The following is a 21,229-nucleotide window of genomic DNA, read 5'->3' on the forward strand; positions in this document are numbered from 1 at the left end:
GGTGCCATGAGTGAATTTTAATAAAGGCGGTGAAAGAGTAGTATTTACAAACTATGACTATGATGAAGACATTAGAAATAGCAAACAGAAAGTCTTCATACACACTTACAAGGTCAGCAAGGGTGGGAAGAAAGAGGGACAGCAAGAGGGAGAATGGTCAGTGACAAACAGAGTTCTGTCCCCATGAGGTTCATCTCCAAAAACCACCACCATCACAAACCCTGGTCTGTGTTATTTATTAGGTAAATGTCATGTAGACTGTATAATTTAAATAATTTTCACAAATTTGTTAAAAAGTATGTGCATCAATACCCCTCAGGCAAAAACTAAGGAGTACTTTCAACATCAGAAGCAAATTTCACAAGACAGCATTTGGCGACATGTACACTAAAAATAAAAATTGATGTAAAACAGAAACAGGAGCAACATTCTAATGATAAAGAATATCCAATATCAGTGCTGTCATCAGAGCTTATTCAGAATGACCAAAATCAGGGGAAAAAAATCCCACTTTAAACAATTCATGAGCATTGCTGGACAGGTCTTTGAACACATCTTCACCCCAACATCAGGAATTGTACCAAAACTATTGGAATGCCTATCCAGTCCAAAGGTCATCAAACTCTGGATCGGCGAGGTTGCTGTGAGGAGCCAGGAGGCCTGCCAGATTTCTATGTGTCACCTCTCTGCTGTTATACACCTTCCTGACACATCACTTGTGCTGCTGTACATGAATGGAAAGCCACAGCACTGTTTTGAAAGATGCAGCTACCACTCTAATCAGGCTGATCCTAGGGAATGGGTTGCTATTTCTCGGTAAGTCGCTGGATGTATCTCTAGATATGTCACAGAGAAATGTAAATCAAAGACATACTCTCTCCAGACTCAGTCGGTCAGAATTCTACTGGTGAGTTATACTGTCATTTTGGGTTGATAGAGACAGCACAGAATAAATCTTCCTCAAGTTATTTGCATCGTGCCAGTTCACACATTTTATAAAATCCACTGTAAAGGTGTTTTCTTCAGGAATGTTACTTGTTAGTTTTCCTGATTGAACCTCTGTGGCAAAGCAGTGACAGAGTCAGAGAGCGGGTTGGAACCCATACATTTAAACCTAATTATGGGTTGCTCAGTGGAATTTTGCAGCATAATGATATTTGACTTCACATATACATATAAAGACCTAAAAAATTAAGAAAACTCATTAAATTCAATGCAAGCCTATACTCTTGGAGTATGAACCATCTGTACAGATTTCACATTTCAATATCAAATTCAGAGAAAATACAGAATTTGCTTCCAGTGCGTGTTTGTCTGCATATATATCAATGCCCTGAACCAACATTGGCTTTCTATAAAATCAAAATTTGCTTAACTTCTCTTCCCTCCATTCCTGCAGTATTTTTCTACACATGTTGATTGCCCCACAATTCCTCACCCTGTTTATACACCCTGAGTGTTATAGGCCAGAGGGTATCATAGCTGAGCCAATTTTCCCCTCAGCTGAAGCTGAATGGTATTCAGAGACCTCCCCTTCTGATCCTTAGGCAAACCACAAATAGCAGTGCCTATCCTTGCCTGAGATTTGCTAAGTCAGTGAAAGGTAGGGGAAGAAAGATTATTTATTTTGGTGTCAAAAGCATTTCCCATTACATTTGAAAACCTCTGCAGTAATGTTTAGCTGTTAAATCTTTACAGAATGAGTTTGTGGTAATGAGAGTTCCTGCAGTTAGCCAAAGGCCAAACATCACCCTCAGGTCAATGTAAACTTGTGGGGCCTACTTTTCTTCTTAATGAAGTTACTCCCGAATCAGAGATTGCTCACCAATGCTAACATCGCCAAGTAGCTTAGGGTAAAGGAGACCCCAAACCCTCAGGTCTCTTTTGGAAATAAAATTAATCACAAAACAACAGGTAACTGGAATAAAAACAATCAGTTCTCAGGCTCTATCTTCACTAACTGAATTAGAACACATGATCCAGTGAATATTGTCAATGAGAGTGTAGGCTCCGAATCTATAGCAATCGGTGTGAAACAGGCAGTCTCACCTTGGGCATGGGTATTCACATCCAGACTGATGCAGGTGGCCATACTGAGGGGCAAGTAGGTTCCAGCCACTGACTGCCCATAGTCTGACAGAGGAATCAGCAATCTCAGTTCTGAGAGTCTACAAAAGATGGCTAGTGCACAGGAAATGACAAGCTATTACACTTGTGTACAGTAGGGCGTGAAGTGCTTAGAGAATTAAGGCACATTGTTGGGAGTAGAGCAGATGGGGCTTTACTCTGTACCTGCTTATGCTGTAATTGACCTAGGAGTGTTCAGCCCTTACACCATTGTCTCACTGCAGAAAACAGAAATACCTGATTTCTCAACATCTATATTCCTAATCTCCACAGGCACATGTGTACACAGAATCACTGACACACAAAAACACATAAAATTAATGCCCCCTTGCAGGATCTGTCATGTTGCTCACCCCTTTCCCCTTCACAGGGTCCTGAGTCACATGCTGCCAGTTTCAAATTGAAGCACAGCTAAACACAGCCTTGTTAGTCTCCAGGCATTAAAGAAAGCTCGAACACAGAAGGTGTCAGCTACCTACATGCAGGCAAGTTCAAAAAAACTCAAGGGTGTAATTTCTATTCAAGATATATAACCCTATTGTCATCTCAACTGTCATCTCTGACTGTCATTCACCCGTGAGCCCACAGGAGGCAATGGAGGAGAGCATCCACTCTGTCTCTATCCCAGAGCAGGGGCACTGACTGGGGCTGGTCTCTCCCCTCTGATAACCTCCATGATGCTGAGGCTGGCTGGTACATCCCTGGCTCTAAGCAGTTAGCTCATCACAGGTCTTTCTGAAATGCTGAACCCATGCTAGGCTGCTTCAGTATCACTGAATGGAACAAGAGTGTGCCCTGCAGTGGTCATAATGATTGGAATGTGTCCACAGAGATCAGGAGATGCAAATGCAGAGATTGAGCTGGAAGCTAGACAAAGTGCCTACCCCAACCACATTTCACTGGGTGGATAAGGGGACGGTCTTACAGCTCTGAAAAGAAATTTGTTTATCTAAAGAGCTGCATTCTTAATCAAATTAATTACTTTTAACAGAGTATAAAAGATACACCTTCAACAACATTGATTTAATCCAGAAGCTTACATATCATAACCTTCCTGTCCCACAAAAGAAATCTAGACTGAACATTGTGACCGTATCATAAATAATTCAGAGATGTGCTACTGTATAATATACTTACACCTCAGCCCCCTGCCTCTGCAGTCCTGACCTGTCAGTGTCCACTCTACTGTCATCATCTGAATGATCGCTAGCTCTGTCATAAAAAGCTTCAGGACTGTTCCCCTGTGCTGCCTCCTCTGCTCTTGAGCCCCTGTCGTTTTGCTCCTCAATCTTAGATCCTGACGAAGTCTGGCTCAGTGGCTGGCACTGAAGGCTGAGGAGAGTAACCCCAGTTCCTCCACTCTTGCACTTGCTGCTTGCCTCCCCTTTAGAAGCTTCCTCAGCAATCAGTGTTTCTGTTGCACTCGCTGCTCCTACACTGTCGACTCTCTGTTCTACACTGCTGCCTTCCTTGTGGGCTGAGGCTATGGTAGGTTCAGCAATCGGCAAACAGCTGCACGCTCCTGACATTTCGCAGAGATGCAAAGTCTCACAGTTAGAGTGTGTGAATGTCGCATCACTGTACTCCCTCTCCTCACTCTTCACTCCACTCTGATAATTATGGTCACTTTGCTCTTGCCCTACAATACTAGGTAGCTGGCTCACTTCACTGCACTGAGCACCAACACTTACTGATGGCATCAGAGATGCTAAAGGTTGACCTTGATTTTTACCTTTCTCACTCTTCATTTTCGCACTACCTGCCCAGCCTACATGGGAGAGAGTGTTAACCACAGCTGGTGAGCTTTGGTTTGTACCACGACCAAGATCTGACCAACTGTCCCTGGAATACTGTCCCCTTCTGCAGGTTCCATTCTCCTGGCTCACTGATTCAGTGTCACTGAGACAGTCAGTCTGGAAGATATTCCACAATTTGTTTACAGTTTGCTTGGGAGATCTGATTTGGCCAGCTTGCAGTTTAGGTTGTCCTGTTAGCAACAATTTGGAGTTGACATATGGCACACTCTGCTCAGAAGCCAAGGACTGCGTTGTTTTCCTCTGAATGTTCTCTGGGCTAGTAGTCATCTTTTTGTCCTCAAGGACATCACTGCGGCATACACCTTTCCCTGGGCAGACTATGTTGTCAACTTGCAAACTTCCTAGAACAATTCCAGCCTTAGTCTCAGTCTTGGAAGTTGCTGGTGGTTCTCCTAAGGTGTGTTTGTCTTCATTCTGGCACTGGGCACGACAGGTACCATGAATGTTCTGTAGCAAATCCTGCTGGTTAATATTGGTCTTGCTTTCAGTCCCAGCCCTTTCCATTTCTCTCTGAAAATACCCAGCTGTGGGCTCATCTTCCAAGCGACATGGCCCCTTCATATTAACCCTCTGAGATCCCTCAGCTTGTTGAGGGAGGGTAGACAGAGCCCTGTCCAAGTCTGTCATTTCCGACTGTTTGTTCTCCTCCTCCTGTCTTTTAAATCCATGCACTGTGTTTGGATCATCTGTAGGCTCGTTCAACCTGCTATTTGCTCGGGCCTTTTCAGCAAGGAACTTCAGAATTTCTTGCTCAATCCCATCATCGCTATCTGCAGAACTGCTGTTCTCAATTGTTATATTTTTCCAAGTTGGCCCATCAGCTGTGCTGAATGCAGTACCACATGACAAACCAATCTTGAGATTTCTGATACTGGTCATTTTGCTGTTGCCTTCACATTCTGAATGCTCTTCGGTCTTCTTATTCCCTTTACTCTTCAAGTCTAAATAACGTCTGCAAGCGCTCTTGTTACTTTTTGATAAGCAGCTTTTTAAGGGGCCGTGGCTAACAGTGTAGCCTTCTCCAGCGGTCCTGAGCGTTTTGTCACCGATTCCTGTGCTTTGCTCAGAGTAAGTAAGAACCTCTGCTCCTGTAAACCGCACTCGTTTCTTGCACCGGTTCTTCATATCTCTTGATCTTTTCCCCAGCTTCTTCCTGGTTTGCAAGAGATCCTTTGTAGCTCTATCCAAGTCTTCGTCACTATCCAGTGAGCTACTCTTCTCATCTGTCTGCCAAGAGTCATGGACAGCCTTAACAGTGGACTGTTTCTCTCCAACCCGATCCTTGGGAGACAATTTTTCTTGATTTTGACTAAGAGTCATGCTGTACCATATGTTACTCATGTCAGCTATGTTTTGCCCTGATGAACTATCTTTAAGATTAATCTTGGAGGTAACAGTTGAATTGTTAGTTAACACAAGAGCTTCCACACTGGACTCACTTGGTTGACTTTCTCTCAGTTTCTCCTTTTCAAGTTTATGATCAGAACTGACATTATTCTTCAGCCTTTTCTTTTGTAACAATGATGTCTGAGATGAAGACGAAGACAAAGAAATAAACAAAGATGAAGAGGTGTTCAGATTGTCTTCAATCTTTGGTTCTTGGGAGAAGTTTCTGTCCAGATCACTCACAGTCCCGACTTTGCTGGATTTCTGACTGCTTTGGCTTGCTTTCAGAGCCAAATAAGTTTGAATTTCTTTTTCAATGCTGTCACTGCTGTCTGCAGAACTGCTTTCACTATCTGAAGAAAGCGTGACCTGCTGGGAGGCAACATTAGTGTTTTCACAGCTTGTCTTGCCTTTGCCCGCATGCTCTCCCTTTTCTGAAGGAGCACCACCTAATATACTGTCTGCAGGTGACTGCACTTTGGTCATAAGAGACCTTTCCCGTTTTGGGGGAGATTCTGACAGAGTCTCAGAATGAAATGTTTCTTTCCAACCAAGCCTGGAATCTGTGGTATTTCTCTTGGTTTGTATTAAACAGTCATCACTGTCACTCGTGTCAGTATCAGAAAGATTGGCAGGACAAGGTCGCCCAGGCTTCTGGATACAATTTCTCTTGCTCACAGCTGTCTGCAGTCTTTCTTTCTCTCTGCTTCTCATATGAGAAGTCATATCAGCATATTTTTGAGGGGACTTGTGAGGTAATAAGCCAAGGACAAAGGCTACATCCTTAGTTTTCCCTTTCTTTTGCTCCAATTGGTAAAGTTGAATGGCTTCTTCAATCCCATCGTCGCTGCTAGAATCAGACAACTCTACTTGTGCATTAATAGGATTCACCCTTGACTCAGCACTGAGACCCCACCGGGTATTGCTGCTCTTGTGGAGTTCCTTAAAGCGATGCCGAGATCTTGGCTTTTTCCTGCTAGTCACATTTTTATTACTCTTGGGGTTTCCTTCACTGCCTTTCTCACTGCTGCAGACAACTTCAGATTTCCTAAACTGGCTTGATTTAGGAACCTGAGAGTTTGTGTTGATCACTGGCTGTGGAACAGGATGGCGTTGGTTCCCTGCACTGGATTTGATGTACCTCTTTCTCTTCTTCTGTCCTACCTTCACCAGATTTTCTTTCTGCTCTGTCCTCCCTACCGAAACAGCCTCGCTCTTGGGGCTGCTGTTGCTGCCAGTCTCCCTATTCCTCTTCTCCTGTAAGAACCTTTCAATCTCTGCCTGTATACTCAGTTCAAAGGAGTCGTTGCTGCTGATACTGCAGGGAGAAGAGCATCTGGATCCTGCAGACTCTCGGCTGACAATATTCGCAAGGTCAAGCCCTGTTTTGGGCGGGTTCACCCCTTCGTTTCCCTGTGAAATACCATTGCTGATCTTTGCAGCAGAACTCTCAATGGCTCTGTGCGCCCCTGGGAGAACATTTGTGTCACCGGCTTTCGATGTGAAGGACGGATTTTCTGTTTTCTTTTTCAAGTATTCCTGAATTGCTTCTTCTATATCTCGGTCAACAGACTCATCACTGTCGGACTCCAGGGTGCAGCGACCCAAGTTGGATTCCTCCGTGTCGTGTGTGCAGGATGGATAAGCAGGCTTCAGCTCTTCCACAGCAGCCCCTTTTAAAATTCTGATGGAGCTTCTGTCTAACATGCCCTCACTTCGCCGTTTTGGGGCTGTGTTGGTTTGTGCCTGGCTGCTGGGTTCACTGCTCATGGCACAAGCTGAGTCAGTAGCTTGCAAGTTTTCGATGATCATTTTCACATCCACGCTGACAGCACTCTGTAGAGAGAACTTCTCTCCAGAGTCAGGGAAGCTCACAGGGAGGCTGAAGTTTCGGGACGCCCCAAACGGATGCCAATCTGTCTGTACCACAGGGACAGGTGGCAAACCCGTGAAGAACATCATAGCAGAGGGGTGACATCCCAGACACGTGGTCCCTGTAGTTCCTCCACTCACATCCTGTAAATGAAATAGCACAGGGGAGAAAAGATAATCAAAAGGGCTGCGGCACAAACTGGTGACATTTTAAAAATTGCTGTGTGCTTCAGAAATATTCTTGCTCTCTGTTTCTCCCTCAACATTTCTCAAGAAAAGAGTTGCATTTCCATAACACCTTTCATGGCCTCAGGAAATCCATGAGTGTATTACAGTCAATAAAGGTCCTTTCAACTGTTCTAACCGAAAAATGTGGCAAAGTCCCACAAACTGTAACGAAATAACTAGTTTGATCATGTTTTAGTCATGTTGTTTAAAGGAGAGACATCAGTCAAAGCACCTGGGAGAATTTCCCCGCTTTCTACATCCACCTGAAAGGGTAGAAGGTACTTTGGTTTAATGTCTCACCTAAGAGAAGACATCTCCAGGAATCTGGCAGAAACAACATCCATCATAGCTCATCTCCACAGTGAGACTTGAAGTCAAAAGCTTTAGAACACAGACCCTTGGTGAGGTACAGTATGATTGTGGTCATGTGTCACACATTAACAGATTGTGGGTGTCTGCGTGTTATTGGACCACGGCTGATATCAGCAAACCTGATATCATCCTCACGCTACACACACAGATGTGGAGTTGGGGTGGACAAGGTCAGAAGTCACACAACACCAGGTTATAGTCCAACAGGTTTATTTGAGATCGCAAGCTTTCAAAGCGCTACTCCATCAGGTGAAGTGAGTTCTGAGGGTTGCTTGGCTCAATATGTTAACTCTGATTTCTCTCCACAGATGCTGCCAGACTTGCTGAACTTTTCCAGCAATTTCTGTTTTTGTCTGTAAAATAAGACTGCTCTCAGCTCACTTATCCACATAAACGTCCAATGATGGCGAGTCTACAAATGTGCAGGCACGTTCCTACTACTCTGAGTAAAGAAACTATCCCTGATATCTGTCCGAAATCTTTCACCCTTCAATTTAAAGCTATGTCCCCTCGTGTTAGCCTTCACCATCTGCAGAAAAAGGCTCTCACTGTCCACCCTATCTAACCCTCTGATTATCTTATACGTCTCAATTAAGTCACCTCTCAACTACCTTCTCTCCAATGAAAACAGCCTCAGTTCCCTCAGCCTTTCCTCATAAGACCTTCCCTCCATACCAGGCAACATCCTAGTAAACCTCCTTTGAACCCTTTGCAAAGTTTCCACATCCTATAATGCGGTGGTGACCAGAACTGTACTCAATACTCCAGGTGCGGCCTTACCAATATCTTGTACAGCTGAAGTGTGATCTCGTGGCTCCAAAACGCAATCCCCCAAGCAATAAACACGAACACAGCATATGCCTTCTTAACAACCCTATCAACCTGGGTGTCAACTTTCAGGGATTTATGCACCTGGACACTGAGATCTTTCTGTTCATCTACACTGCCAAGAATCTTATCATTAACCCAGTACTCTGTATTCCTGTTACTTCTTCCAAAGTGAACTACCTCACATTTTTCCACATTAAACTCCATTTGCCACTTCTCTGCTCAGCTCTGCACCTTATCTATGCCCCTGTGTAACCTACAACATCCTTTGGCACTATCCACAACTCTACCTACCTTAGTGTCATCCACACATTTACTAACCCATCCTTCTATTAGATTAGATTCCCGACAGTGTGGAAATAGGCCCTTCGGCCCAACAAGTCCACACCGACCCTCCGAAGAGCAACCCACCCAGACCCACTACCCTACATTTACCCCTGACTAATGCGCCTAACACTATGGGCAATTTAGCATGGCCAATTCACCTGATCTGCACATTTTTGGGATATGGGAGGAAACTGGTGCACCCAGACGAAACCCATGCAGACATGGGGAAAATGTGCAAACTCCACACAGACAGTTGCCTGAGGTTGGAATTGAACCTGGGTCCCTGGTGCTGTGAGGCAGCAATGCTAACCACTGAGCCACCGTGCCCACCTCCAGATCATTTTTTATAAATGACAAACAGCAGTGGCCCCAAAACAGATCCTTGCGGCACACCATTGGTAACTGAGCTCCAGGATGAACATTTCCCATCAACCACTACCCTCTGTCTTCTTTCAGCTAGCCAATTTCTGATCCAAACAGCTAAATCACCTTCAACCCTGAAACTCCGTATTTTGTGTAATAGCCTATCACGTGGACCTTATCAAATGCTGTCCTAAAGTCCATATTCATAGGAACCTTGATTCTCCAAATTTCGGATTATCTGAAGAATATCTCAGGGTCCCGATAGAAACATTATATCAAAGAGATGTTTCAACACTGATCATGTTTTTAGTTAACAAATGATTAAAAATGAACTCAGCTTACTGAAATGCTGCCGAGAACAGTCCTGGGCATCAACGGGAGCCCAGGCATCGTCTCCAAATGACTGACCGCCCACCCTCTCTCCCTCCCCACACTTTACACAGGGCTGAACCACCTTCCCCTCCCCCACCTCAATCACCCCATCCCCCTCACTCACCCACCCAATTCTCCTCCCCCTCACTTACTCACCCACCCCACCCTCCTCCCCTTCACTCCCCCCCATCCTCCTCCCCCCTCGCTCAACCCCCCCACTCACTCACCCCACTCCCCCACCCCACTCCCCCCAGCACCCACACCCACCTCCATCCCCCGACCACACTCATCCCCCCTCCTCTCCCCCACCTCACTCACCCCACTCCCCCAAGCACCCTCAACCCCCCTCCCCTCCCCTCACCACCTCACTCCCCCCTCCCCCACCTCACTCATCCTCTCCGCCACCACACACCCTCTCCCCTCCCCAACCTCACTCATCCACCCCATCCTCAACCCCCTCCTCCACCCCCTCACCCCACCTCACTCACACCCTCCCCTCCCCCCAGCACCCTCACCCCCCACCCCCTCACACCCCTGCCCCCACCACACACACCCCCCTCCCCTTCCCCCCCCCCACACTCACCCCCTCCCCTCCCCACACCACACTCAACCCCCTCCCCTCCCCGACCACACTCAACCCCCTCCCCTCCCCGACCACACTCAACCCCCTCCCCGCCCCCACCCCCCTAATCCCCTCCCCTGCCCCAGCACACAACCCCTCCCCTCCCCCAACCACACTTACCCCCTCCCCTCCCCACACCACACTCACCACCTCCTCTCCCCCACCACACTCTCCCCTTCCCTCTCCCCACCACACTCACCCCTTCCCTCTCCCCACCACACTCCCCCCCGCTCCCCTCCCCCACCACACTCACCCCCGCTCCCCTCCCCCACCACACTCACCCCCGCTCCCCTCCCCCACCACACTCACCCCCGCTCCCCTCCCCCACCACACTCACCCCGCTCCCCTCCCCCACCACACTCACCCCCGCTCCCCTCCCCCACCACACTCACCCCCGCTCCCCTCCCCCACCACACTCACCCCCGCTCCCCTCCCCCACCACACTCACCCCCGCTCCCCTCCCCCACCACACTCCCCGCCCCCCGCCCCCCTCCCCCCACCACACTCCCCTCCCCCCCCCGCTCCCCTCCCACCACCACACGCCCCCCGCTCCCCTCCCCCCACCACACTCACCTCACTCCCCTGGCCCCCACACTCAACCCCCTCCCCTCCCCACCACACTCAACCCCCTCCCCCACCTCACTCACCCCCTTCCCCTCCCCCATCAGACTCACCACCTTCCCCCCCACCAGTCTCACCCCCTCCCCTCCCCCCACCACACTAACCCCACTCCCCTCCCCCGCAACACACTCACCCCCCTCCCACACTCACCCCACTCCCCTCCCCCCTCCCCTCCCAACACACTCACCCCATTCCCCACCCTCCCCAACACACTTATCCCCTCCCCTCCCCCCACAATTACCCCCTCCCCTCCCCCACCACACTCACCACCCTCCCCTCCCCCCACCACACTCACTCCCCTCCCATCCCAACACACTCACACCACACCCCTCCTAACACATTCACCCCACTCCTCTTCCCCCCCACACTCACCCTCTTCCCTCCCAACACACTCACTCCCCTCCCCTCCCCCACCAGCCAACCCCCTCCCCTCCCCAATACACTCAACCCCCTCCCCCACCTTACTCACCCACATCCCCTCCCCCACCAGTCTCACCACGTTCCCCTCCCCGACCACACTCAACCCCCTCCCCTCCCCGACCACACACAATCCCCTCCCTGCCCCCAACCCCCTAATCCCCTCCCCTGCCCCAGCACACAACCCCTCCCCTCCCCCAACCACACTTACCCCCTCCCCTCCCCACACCACATTCACCACCTCCTCCTCTCCCCTTCCCTCCCCTCCCCACCACACTCACCCCCCTCCCCTCACCACACTCACCCCCGCTCCCTTCCCCCACCACACTCACCCCCGCTCCCCTCCCCCACCACACTCACCCCCGCTCCCCTCCCCCACCACACTCACCCCCGCTCCCCGCCCCCCGCTCCCCTCCCCCACCACAATCACCCCCGCTCCCCTCCGCCCACCACACTCACCCCCACTCCCCTCCCCCCACCACACTCACCCCCACTCCCCTCCCCTCACCACATTCACCCCCGCTCCCCTCCCCCACCACACTCACCCCCGCTCCCCTCCCCCCACCACACTCCACCCGCTCCCCTGCCCCCCACACTCAACCCCCTCCCCCACCTCACTCACCCCCTTCCCTCCCCCACCACTCACCACCTTCCCCCCCACCAGTCTCATCCCACTCCCCTCCCAACACACTCACCCCATTCCCCAACCTCCCCAACACGCTCACACCACCCTCCCCTCCCCCCACCACACTCACTCCCCTCCCCTCCCAACACACTCACACCACCCTCCCCTCCCCCCACCACACTCACTCCCCTCCCCTCCTAACACACTCACACCCCCACCTTACTCACCACGTTCCCCTCCCCTTCCCCCCCACACACTCGCCCCCCTCCCCTTCCCCCCCACACACTCGCCCCCCCTTCCCCCCCACACACTCGACCCCCCCTCCCCTTCCCCCCCACACACTCGCCCCCCCTCCCCTTCCCCCCCACACACTCGCCCCCCCCTCCCCTTCCCCCCCACACACTCGCCCCCCCTCCCCTTCCCCCCCACACACTCGCCCCCCCCTCCCCTTCCCCCCCACACACTCGCCCCCCCCTCCCCTTCCCCCCCACACACTCGCCCCCCCCCTTCCCCCCCACACACTCGCTCCCCCCTCCCCTTCCCCCCCACACACTCGCCCCCCCCTCCCCTTCCCCCCCACACACTCGCCCCCCCCTCCCCATCCCCCCCACACACTCGCCCCCCCTCCCCTTCCCCCCCACACACTCGCCCCCCCTCCCCTTCCCCCCCCCACACCCGCCCCCCCCTCCCCTTCCCCCCCCCACACCCGCCCCCTCCCCTTCTCCCTCCCCCCCACACACCCGCACCCCTCCCCTTCCCCCTCCCCCCCACATACCCGCCCCCCTCCCCTTCCCCCCCCACACACTCGCCCCCCCTCCCCTTCCCCCCCACACACCCGCCCCCCTCCCCTTCTCCCCCACACACCCGCCCCCCTCCCCTTCCCCCTCCCCCCCACACACCCGCCCCCCCTCCCCTTCCCCCTCCCCCCCACACACCCGCCCCCCCTCCCCTTCCCCCTCCCCCCCACATACCCGCCCCCCTCCCCTTCCCCCCCGACACACCCGCCCCCCTCCCCTTCCCCCCCGACACACCCGCCCCCCCTCCCCTTTCCCCCCCACACACCCGCCCCCCTCCCCTTCCCCCCCACACACTCACCCCCCCTCCCCTTCCCCCCCACACACTCACCCCCCCTCCCCTTCCCCCCCACACACTCACCCCCCCTCCCCTTCCCCCCCACACACTCACCCCCCCCTCCCCTTCCCCCCCCCACACCCGCCCCCTCCCCTTCCCCCTCCCCCCCACACACCCGCACCCCTCCCCTTCCCCCTCCCCCCCACATACCCGCCCCCCTCCCCTTCCCCCCCCACACACTCGCCCCCCCTCCCCTTCCCCCCCACACACCCGCCCCCCTCCCCTTCTCCCCCACACACCCGCCCCCCTCCCCTTCCCCCTCCCCCCCACACACCCGCCCCCCCTCCCCTTCCCCCTCCCCCCCACACACCCGCCCCCCCTCCCCTTCCCCCTCCCCCCCACATACCCGCCCCCCTCCCCTTCCCCCCCGACACACCCGCCCCCCTCCCCTTCCCCCCCCACACACCCGCCCCCCCTCCCCTTTCCCCCCCACACACCCGCCCCCCTCCCCTTCCCCCCCACACACTCACCCCCCCTCCCCTTCCCCCCCACACACTCACCCCCCCTCCCCTTCCCCCCCACACACTCACCCCCCCTCCCCTTCCCCCCCACACACTCACCCCCCCTCCCCTTCCCCCCCACACACTCACCCCCCCTCCCCTTCCCCCCCACACACTCACCCCCCCTCCCCTTCCCCCCCACACACTCACCCCCCTCCCCTTCCCCCCCACACACTCACCCCCCCTCCCCTTCCCCCCCACACACTCACCCCCCCTCCCCTTCCCCCCCACACACTCACCCCCCCTCCCCTTCCCCCCCACACACTCACCCCCCCTCCCCTTCCCCCCCACACACTCACCCCCCCTCCCCTTCCCCCCCACACACTCACCCCCCCTCCCCTTCCCCCCCACACACACTCACCCCCCCTCCCCTTCCCCCCCCCACACACTCACCCCCCCTCCCCTTCCCCCCCACACACTCGCGCCCCCCCTTCCCCCACACACACACATCCCATTCCCCTCCCCCCCACACTCATCCCATTCCCCTCCCCCCACACACACTCACCCCACTCCACTACCCGCCAACACACACACCCCATTCCACTACCCCCCAACACACACACCCCACACCACTACCCCCCCAACACACACACCCCACACCACTACCCCCCAACACACTCACCCCACACCACTACCCCCCAACACACTCACCCCACTACCCCCCAACACACTCACCCCACTACCCCCCAACACACACACCCCATTCCACTACCCCCCAACACACACACCCCATTCCACTACCCCCCAACACACACACCAAACTCCCCTCCCCCCCACACACTCACCCCCCTCCCCTCCCCCCACACTCATCCCATTCCCCTCCCCCCCACACATTAACCCCCCTCCCCTCCCCCCCACACATTAACCCCCCTCCCCTCCCCCCCCACACATTAACCCCCCTCCCATCCCCCCCCACACTCATCCCATTCCCCTCCCCCCACACACACTCACCCCACTCCACTACCCGCCAACACACACACCCCATTCCACTACCCCCCAACACACACACCCCACACCACTACCCCCCAACACACTCACCCCACACCACTACCCCCCAACACACTCACCCCACTACCCCCCAACACACTCACCCCACTACCCCCCAACACACTCACCCCACTACCCCCCAACACACTCACCCCACTACCCCCCAACACACACACCCCATTCCACTACCCCCCAACACACACACCCCATTCCACTACCCCCCCAACACACACACCCCACTCCCCTCCCCCCCACACACTCACCCCCCTCCCCTACCCCCCCCACACTCATCCCATTCCCCTCCCCCCACACTCAGCCCATTCCCCTCCCCCCACACATTAACCCCCCTCCCCTCCCCCCACACATTAACCCCCCTCCCCTCCCCCCCACACTCACCCCCCTCCCATCCCCCCCACATTCATCCCATTCCCCTCCCCCAACACACTCACCCCACTCCCCTTCCCCCCCACACACCCGCCCCCCTACCCTTCCCCCCCACACACTCACCCCCCTCCCCTGCCCCCAACACACTCACCCCACTCCCCTTCCCCCCCACACACTCGCCCCCCTCCCCTTCCACCCCACACACTCATCCCATTCCCCTCCCCCACCACACTCACCCCATTCCCCTCCCCCACACACTCACCCCACTCCACTACCCGCCAACACCCTCACCCCACTACCCCCCAACACACTCACCCCACTACCCCCCAACACACTCACCCCACTCCACTACCCCCCAACACACTCACCCCACTCCCCTTCCCCCCCACACACTCACCCCACTCCCCTTCCCCCCCACACACTCACCCCACTCCCCTTCCCCCCCACACACTCGCCCCCCTCCCCTTCCACCCCACACACTCATCCCATTCCCCTCCCCCACCACACTCATCCCATTCCCCTCCCCCCACACCACTCACCCCACTCCACTACCCCCCAACACACTCACCCCACTACCCCCCAACACACTCACCCCACTCCACTACCCCCCAACACACTCACCCCACTCCACTACCCCCCAACACACTCACCCCACTCCCCTTCCCCCCCACACACTCACCCCCCTCCCCTGCCCCCCCACACTCATCCCATTCCCCTCCCCCCACACACTCCCCCCCCCCTCGCCCACACACTCCCCCCCTCCCCTCCCCCACACACTCATCCCATTCCCCTCCCCCAACACACTCACCCCACTCCACTACCCCCCAACACACTCACCCCCCTCCCCTTCCCCCCACACACTCGCCCTCCCTCCCCTTCCCCCCCACACACTCGCCCCCACTCCCCTTCCCCCCAACACACTCGCGCCCCCCCCTTCCCCCCCACACACCTCATCCCATTCCCCTCCCCCCCCACACTCATCCCATTCCCCTCCCCCCACACACACTCACCCCACCCCACTACCCGCCAACACACACACCCCATTCCACTACCCCCCAACACACTCACCCCACACCACTACCCCCCAACACACTCACCCCACTACCCCCCAACACACTCACCCCACTACCCCCCAACACACTCACCCCACCTTACTACCCCCCAACACACACACCCCATTCCACTACCCCCCAACACACACACCCCATTCCACTACCCCCCAAAACACACACCCCACTCCCCTTCCCCCCCACACACTCACCCCCCTCCCCTACCCCCAAACTCATCCCATTCCCCTCCCCCCACACATTAACCCCCCTCCCCCTCCCCCCCACACTCATCCCATTCCCCTCCCCCCACACACTCACCCCCCTCCCCTAACCCCCAAACTCATCCCATTCCCCTCCCCCCACACATTAACCCCCCTCCCCTTCCCCCCACACTCATCCCATTCCCCTCCCCCCACACACTCACCCCACTCCCCTACCCCCCACACACTCACCCCACTCCCCTACCCCCCACACACTCACCCCACTCCCCTACCCCCCACACACTCACCCCACTCCCCTACCCCCCAACACACTCACCCCACTCCACTACCCCCCAACACACTCACCCCACTACCCCCCAACACACACACCCCATTCCACTACCCCCCAACACACACACCCCACTCCCCCTCCCCCCCACACACTCACCCCCCTCCCCCCACCTCACTCACCCCCCTCCCCCCCACCTCACTCACCCCCCTCCCCCACCTCACCCACCCCCTCCCCCTCACTCACTCCCCTCCCCAACCTCACCCACCCCCTCCCCTCACTCACTCCCCTCCCCACCTCACTCACCCCCCTCCCCTCACTCATTCCCCTCCCCCACCTCACCCACCCCCTCCCCTCACTCACCCCCCCTCCCCCTCCCCTCACTCACCCCCTTCCCCCTCCCCTCACTCACCCCCCCTCCCCCTCCCCTCACTCACCCCCCCTCCCCCTCCCCTCACTCACCCCCCCATCCCCCTCCCCTCACTCACCCCCCCTCCCCCTCCCCTCACTCACCCCCCCTCCCCCTCCCCTCACTCACCCCCCCCCTCCCCCTCCCCTCACTCACCCCCCCCTCCCCCTCCCCTCACTCACCCCCCCCCTCCCCCTCCCCTCACTCACCCCCCCTCCCCCTCCCCTCACTCACCCCCCCTCCCCCTCCCCTCACTCACCCCCCCTCCCCTCACTCACCCCCCCTCCCCTCACTCACCGCCCCTCCCCCTCCCCCTCCCCTCCCCCACCTCACCCACCCCCTCCCCTCACTCACCCCCCTCCCCCTCCCCTCACTCACCCCCCCTCCCCCTCCCCTCACTCACCCCCCCTCCCCCTCCCCTCACTCACCCCCCCCTCCCCCTCCCCTCACTCACCCCCCTCCCCCTCCCCTCACTCACCCCCCCTCCCCCTCCCCTCACTCACCCCCCCTCCCCTCACTCACCCCCCCTCCCCCTCCCCTCACTCACCCCCCCTCCCCCTCCCCTCACTCACCCCCCCCTCCCCCACCCCCTCCCCTCACTCATCCCCCCTCCCCCTCCCCTCACTCATCCCCCCTCCCCCTCCCCTCACTCACCCCCCCTCCCCTCACTCACCCCCCCTCCCCTCACTCACCCCCCCTCCCCCTCCCCTCACTCACCCCCCCCCTCCCCTCACTCACCCCCCCCTCCCCTCACTCACCCCCCCCCCTCCCCCTCCCCTCACTCCCCCCCTCCCCCTCCCCTCACTCACCCCCCCCTCACCCCCACTCCCCTCACTCACCCCCCCTTCACCCTCCCCTCACTCACCCCCCCCTCACCCCCCCTCCCCCTCCCCTCACCCCCCCCTCCCCCTCCCCTCACCCCCCCTCCCCTCACTCACCCCCCCTCCCCCTCCCCCCCCCTCCCCTCACTCACCCCCCCTCACCCCCCCTCCCCCTCCCCTCACCCCCCCCTCCCCCTCCCCTCACTCACCCCCCCTCCCCCTCCCCCCCTCCCCTCACTCACCCCCCCTCACCCCCCCTCCCCTCACCCCCCCCTCCCCCTCCCCTCACCCACCCCCCCTCCCCCTCCCCTCACTCACCCCCCCCTCCCCCTCCCCTCACTCACCCCCCCTCCCCCTCCCCCTCCCCTCACTCACCCCCCCCTCACCCCCCCCTCCCCCTCCCCTCACTCACCCCCCCTCACCCCCCCCTCACTCACCCCCCCCCTCACTCCCCCTCCCCCTCCCCTCACTCACCCCCCCCTCCCCCTCCCCTCACTCACCCCCCCCTCCCCTCACTCACCCCCCCCTCCCCTCACTCACCCCCCCCTCACTCACCCCCCACCCCCTCCCCCCCTCCCCCACCCCCTCCCCTCACCCTCCCCCTCCTGCCTTCCCCGCCCGCCCCCTCCCCCGCGGTCCCGGAGGAGCAGGCCCGAAGCCTGAGGCCTCGAGTGGATGTGAGTCGGACGGCGGGCGCGAAGCTGCGCGCGGGGCGGGTGTGTGGGGGACGGGGACAGGTGGCGGTTTCCCCGGGAGAGGCCTTGCTCACGGACCGAGTGAGTGAGAGAGTCAGACGGTACCTGCTGCTCGCTGCTGCCGGCCCCGCTCACTCCCAGCGGGTTGTGGGGCACTCGAGGGCGGGGAGGCGGAGAGAGAGAGAGAGGTCAGTGCCCAGCCCGGGGGAGGGACAGGGACAGGGAGAGGGAGAGGGAGAGCCGGGTACACTCACTCACACACTCCCCGGCCACAGACACCGCGCCAAGTGTTCACACCTGATTGTTCAGGGGAAGGATCACAACAGACACACACAGGTCCCGGAACAGAGAGGCACAGGGGCAACACCGAGTGATCGGGATGGCGCTCAGATATCATTAAACCCGCACTGTCGGAGGGTCAGTGCTGAGGGAGTGCCGCACTGTCGGGGGGTCAGTGCTGAGGGAGTGGGGCACTGTCGGAGGGTCAGTGCTGAGGGAGAGCCGCACTGTCGGAGGGTCAGTGCTGAGGGAGAGCCGCACTGTCGGAGGGTCAGTGCTGAGGGAGAGCCGCACTGTCGGAGGGTCAGTGCTGTGGGAGTGCCGCACTGTCGGAGGGTCAGTGCTGAGGGAGTGGGCACTGTCGGAGGGTCAGTGCTGAGGGAGTGGGCACTGTCGGAGGGTCAATGCTGAGGGAGTGCCACACTGTCGGAGGGTCAGTGCTGAGGGAGTGGGCACTGTCGGGGGGTCAGTGCTGAGGGAGTGGGCACTGTCAGAGGGTCAGTGCTGAGGGAGTGGGCACTGTCGGAGGGTCAGTGCTGAGGGAGTGGGCACTGTCGGAGGGTCAGTGCTGAGGGAGTGGGCACTGTCGGAGGGTCAGTGCTGAGGGAGTGGGCACTGTCAGAGGGTCAGTGCTGAGGGAGTGGGCACTGTCAGAGGGTCAGTGCTGAGGGAGTGGGCACTGTCAGAGGGTCAGTGCTGAGGGAGAGCCGCACTGTTGGAGAGTCAGTGCTGAGGGAGTGCCGCACTGTCGGAGGGTCAGTGCTGAGGGAGTGGACACTGTCGGAGGGTCAGTGCTGAGGGAGAGCCGCACTGTTGGAGGGTCAGTGCTGAGGGAGTGGACACTGTTGGAGGGTCAGTGCTGAGGGAGTGCCGCACTGTCAGAGGGTCAGTGCTGAGGGAGTGGACACTGTCGGAGGGTCAGTGCTGAGGGAGAGCCGCACTGTTGGAGAGTCAGTGCTGAGGGAGTGCCGCACTGTCGGGGGGGTCAGTGCTGAGGGAGTGCCGCACTGTCGGGGGGGTCAGTGCTGAGGGAGTGCCGCACTGTCGGAGGGTCAGTGCTGAGGGAGTGGGCACTGTCAGAGGGTCAGTGCTGAGGGAGTGGACACTTTCGGAGGGTCAGTGCTGAGGGAGTGGGCACTGTCGGAGGGTCAGTACTGAGGGAGTGCTGCACTGTCGGAGGGTCAGTGCTGAGGGAGTGGGCACTGTCGGAGGGTCAGTGCTGAGGGAGTGGGCACTGTCAGAGGGTCAGTGCTGAGGGAGTGGGCACTGTCAGAGGGTCAGTGCTGAGGGAGTGGGCACTGTCAGAGGGTCAGTGCTGAGGGAGAGCCGCACTGTTGGAGAGTCAGTGCTGAGGGAGTGCCGCACTGTCGGAGGGTCAGTGCTGAGGGAGTGGACACTGTCGGAGGGTCAGTGCTGAGGGAGAGCCGCACTGTTGGAGGGTCAGTGCTGAGGGAGTGGACACTGTTGGAGGGTCAGTGCTGAGGGAGTGCCGCACTGTCAGAGGGTCAGTGCTGAGGGAGTGGACACTGTCGGAGGGTCAGTGCTGAGGGAGAGCCGCACTGTTGGAGAGTCAGTGCTGAGGGAGTGCCGCACTGTCGGGGGGTCAGTGCTGAGGGAGTGCCGCACTGTCGGGGGGGTCAGTGCTGAGGGAGTGCCGCACTGTCGGAGGGTCAGTGCTGAGGGAGTGGGCACTGTCAGAGGGTCAGTGCTGAGGGAGTGGACACTTTCGGAGGGTCAGTGCTGAGGGAGTGGGCACTGTCGGAGGGTCAGTACTGAGGGAGTGCTGCACTGTCGGAGGGTCAGTGCTGAGGGAGAGCCGCACTGTTGGAGGGTCAGTGCTGAGGGAGTGGACACTGTTGGAGGGTCAGTGCTGAGGGAGTGGGCACTGTCGGAGGGTCAGTACTGAGGGAGTGCCGCACTGTCGGAGGGTCAGTGCTGAGGGAGTGCCGCACTGTCGGAGGGTCAGTGCTGAGGGAGTGGGCACTGTCGGAGGGTCAGTGCTGAGGGAGTGTCGCACTGTCAGAGGGTCAGTGCTGAGGGAGTGGGGCACTGTCGGAGGGTCAGTGCTGAGGGAGTGCCGCACTGTCGGAGGGTCAGTGCTGAGGGAGTGGGCACTGTCGGAGGGTCACTGCTGAGGGAGTGCCGCACTGTCGGAGGGTCACTGCTGAGGGAGTGGGCACTGTCGGGGGGTCAGTGCTGATGGAGTGGGCACTGTCGGAGGGTCAGTGCTGAGGGAGTGGGTACTGTCGGAGGGTCAGTGCTGAGGGATTGGGCACTGTCGGAGGGTCAGTGCTGAGGGAGTGGGTACTGTCAGAGGGTCAGTGCTGAGGGAGTGCCGCACTGTCAGAGGGTCAGTGCTGAGGGAGTGCCGCACCGTCAGAGGGTCAGTGCTGAGGGAGTGCCGCACTGTCAGAGGGTCAGTGCTGAGGGAGTGCCACACTGTCGGAGGGTCAGTGCTGAGGGAGTGCCGCACTGTCGGAGGGTCAGTGCTGAGGGAGTGGGCACTGT

The 21,229-nt window shown here is 57.9% G+C and overlaps 1 protein-coding gene across 2 annotated transcripts; it reads right to left on the reverse strand.

The window, feature by feature from the left end:
- Nucleotides 1–220: 220 nt before the first annotated feature.
- ppp1r26 (protein phosphatase 1, regulatory subunit 26) lies at nt 221–18,857 on the reverse strand. 2 transcript variants are annotated; one of them, XM_072566065.1, is made up of 2 exons: nt 18,548–18,857; nt 221–7,346 (listed from the first exon to the last, which is right to left on the reverse strand). In XM_072566065.1, the coding sequence occupies exon 2, from the start codon at nt 7,290–7,292 to the stop codon at nt 3,261–3,263; it is 4,032 nt and encodes a 1,343-aa protein (XP_072422166.1). In that variant the 5' UTR covers nt 7,293–7,346; nt 18,548–18,857; the 3' UTR covers nt 221–3,260. The 2 variants fall into 2 exon arrangements, with proteins under 2 accessions (XP_072422166.1, XP_072422167.1); XM_072566066.1 differs by having other exon boundaries at nt 18,740–18,856.
- Nucleotides 18,858–21,229: the final 2,372 nt, after the last annotated feature.

This window comes from Chiloscyllium punctatum, chromosome 49, assembly GCF_047496795.1.
Source record: "Chiloscyllium punctatum isolate Juve2018m chromosome 49, sChiPun1.3, whole genome shotgun sequence".
NCBI classification, from domain to species: domain Eukaryota; kingdom Metazoa; phylum Chordata; class Chondrichthyes; order Orectolobiformes; family Hemiscylliidae; genus Chiloscyllium; species Chiloscyllium punctatum.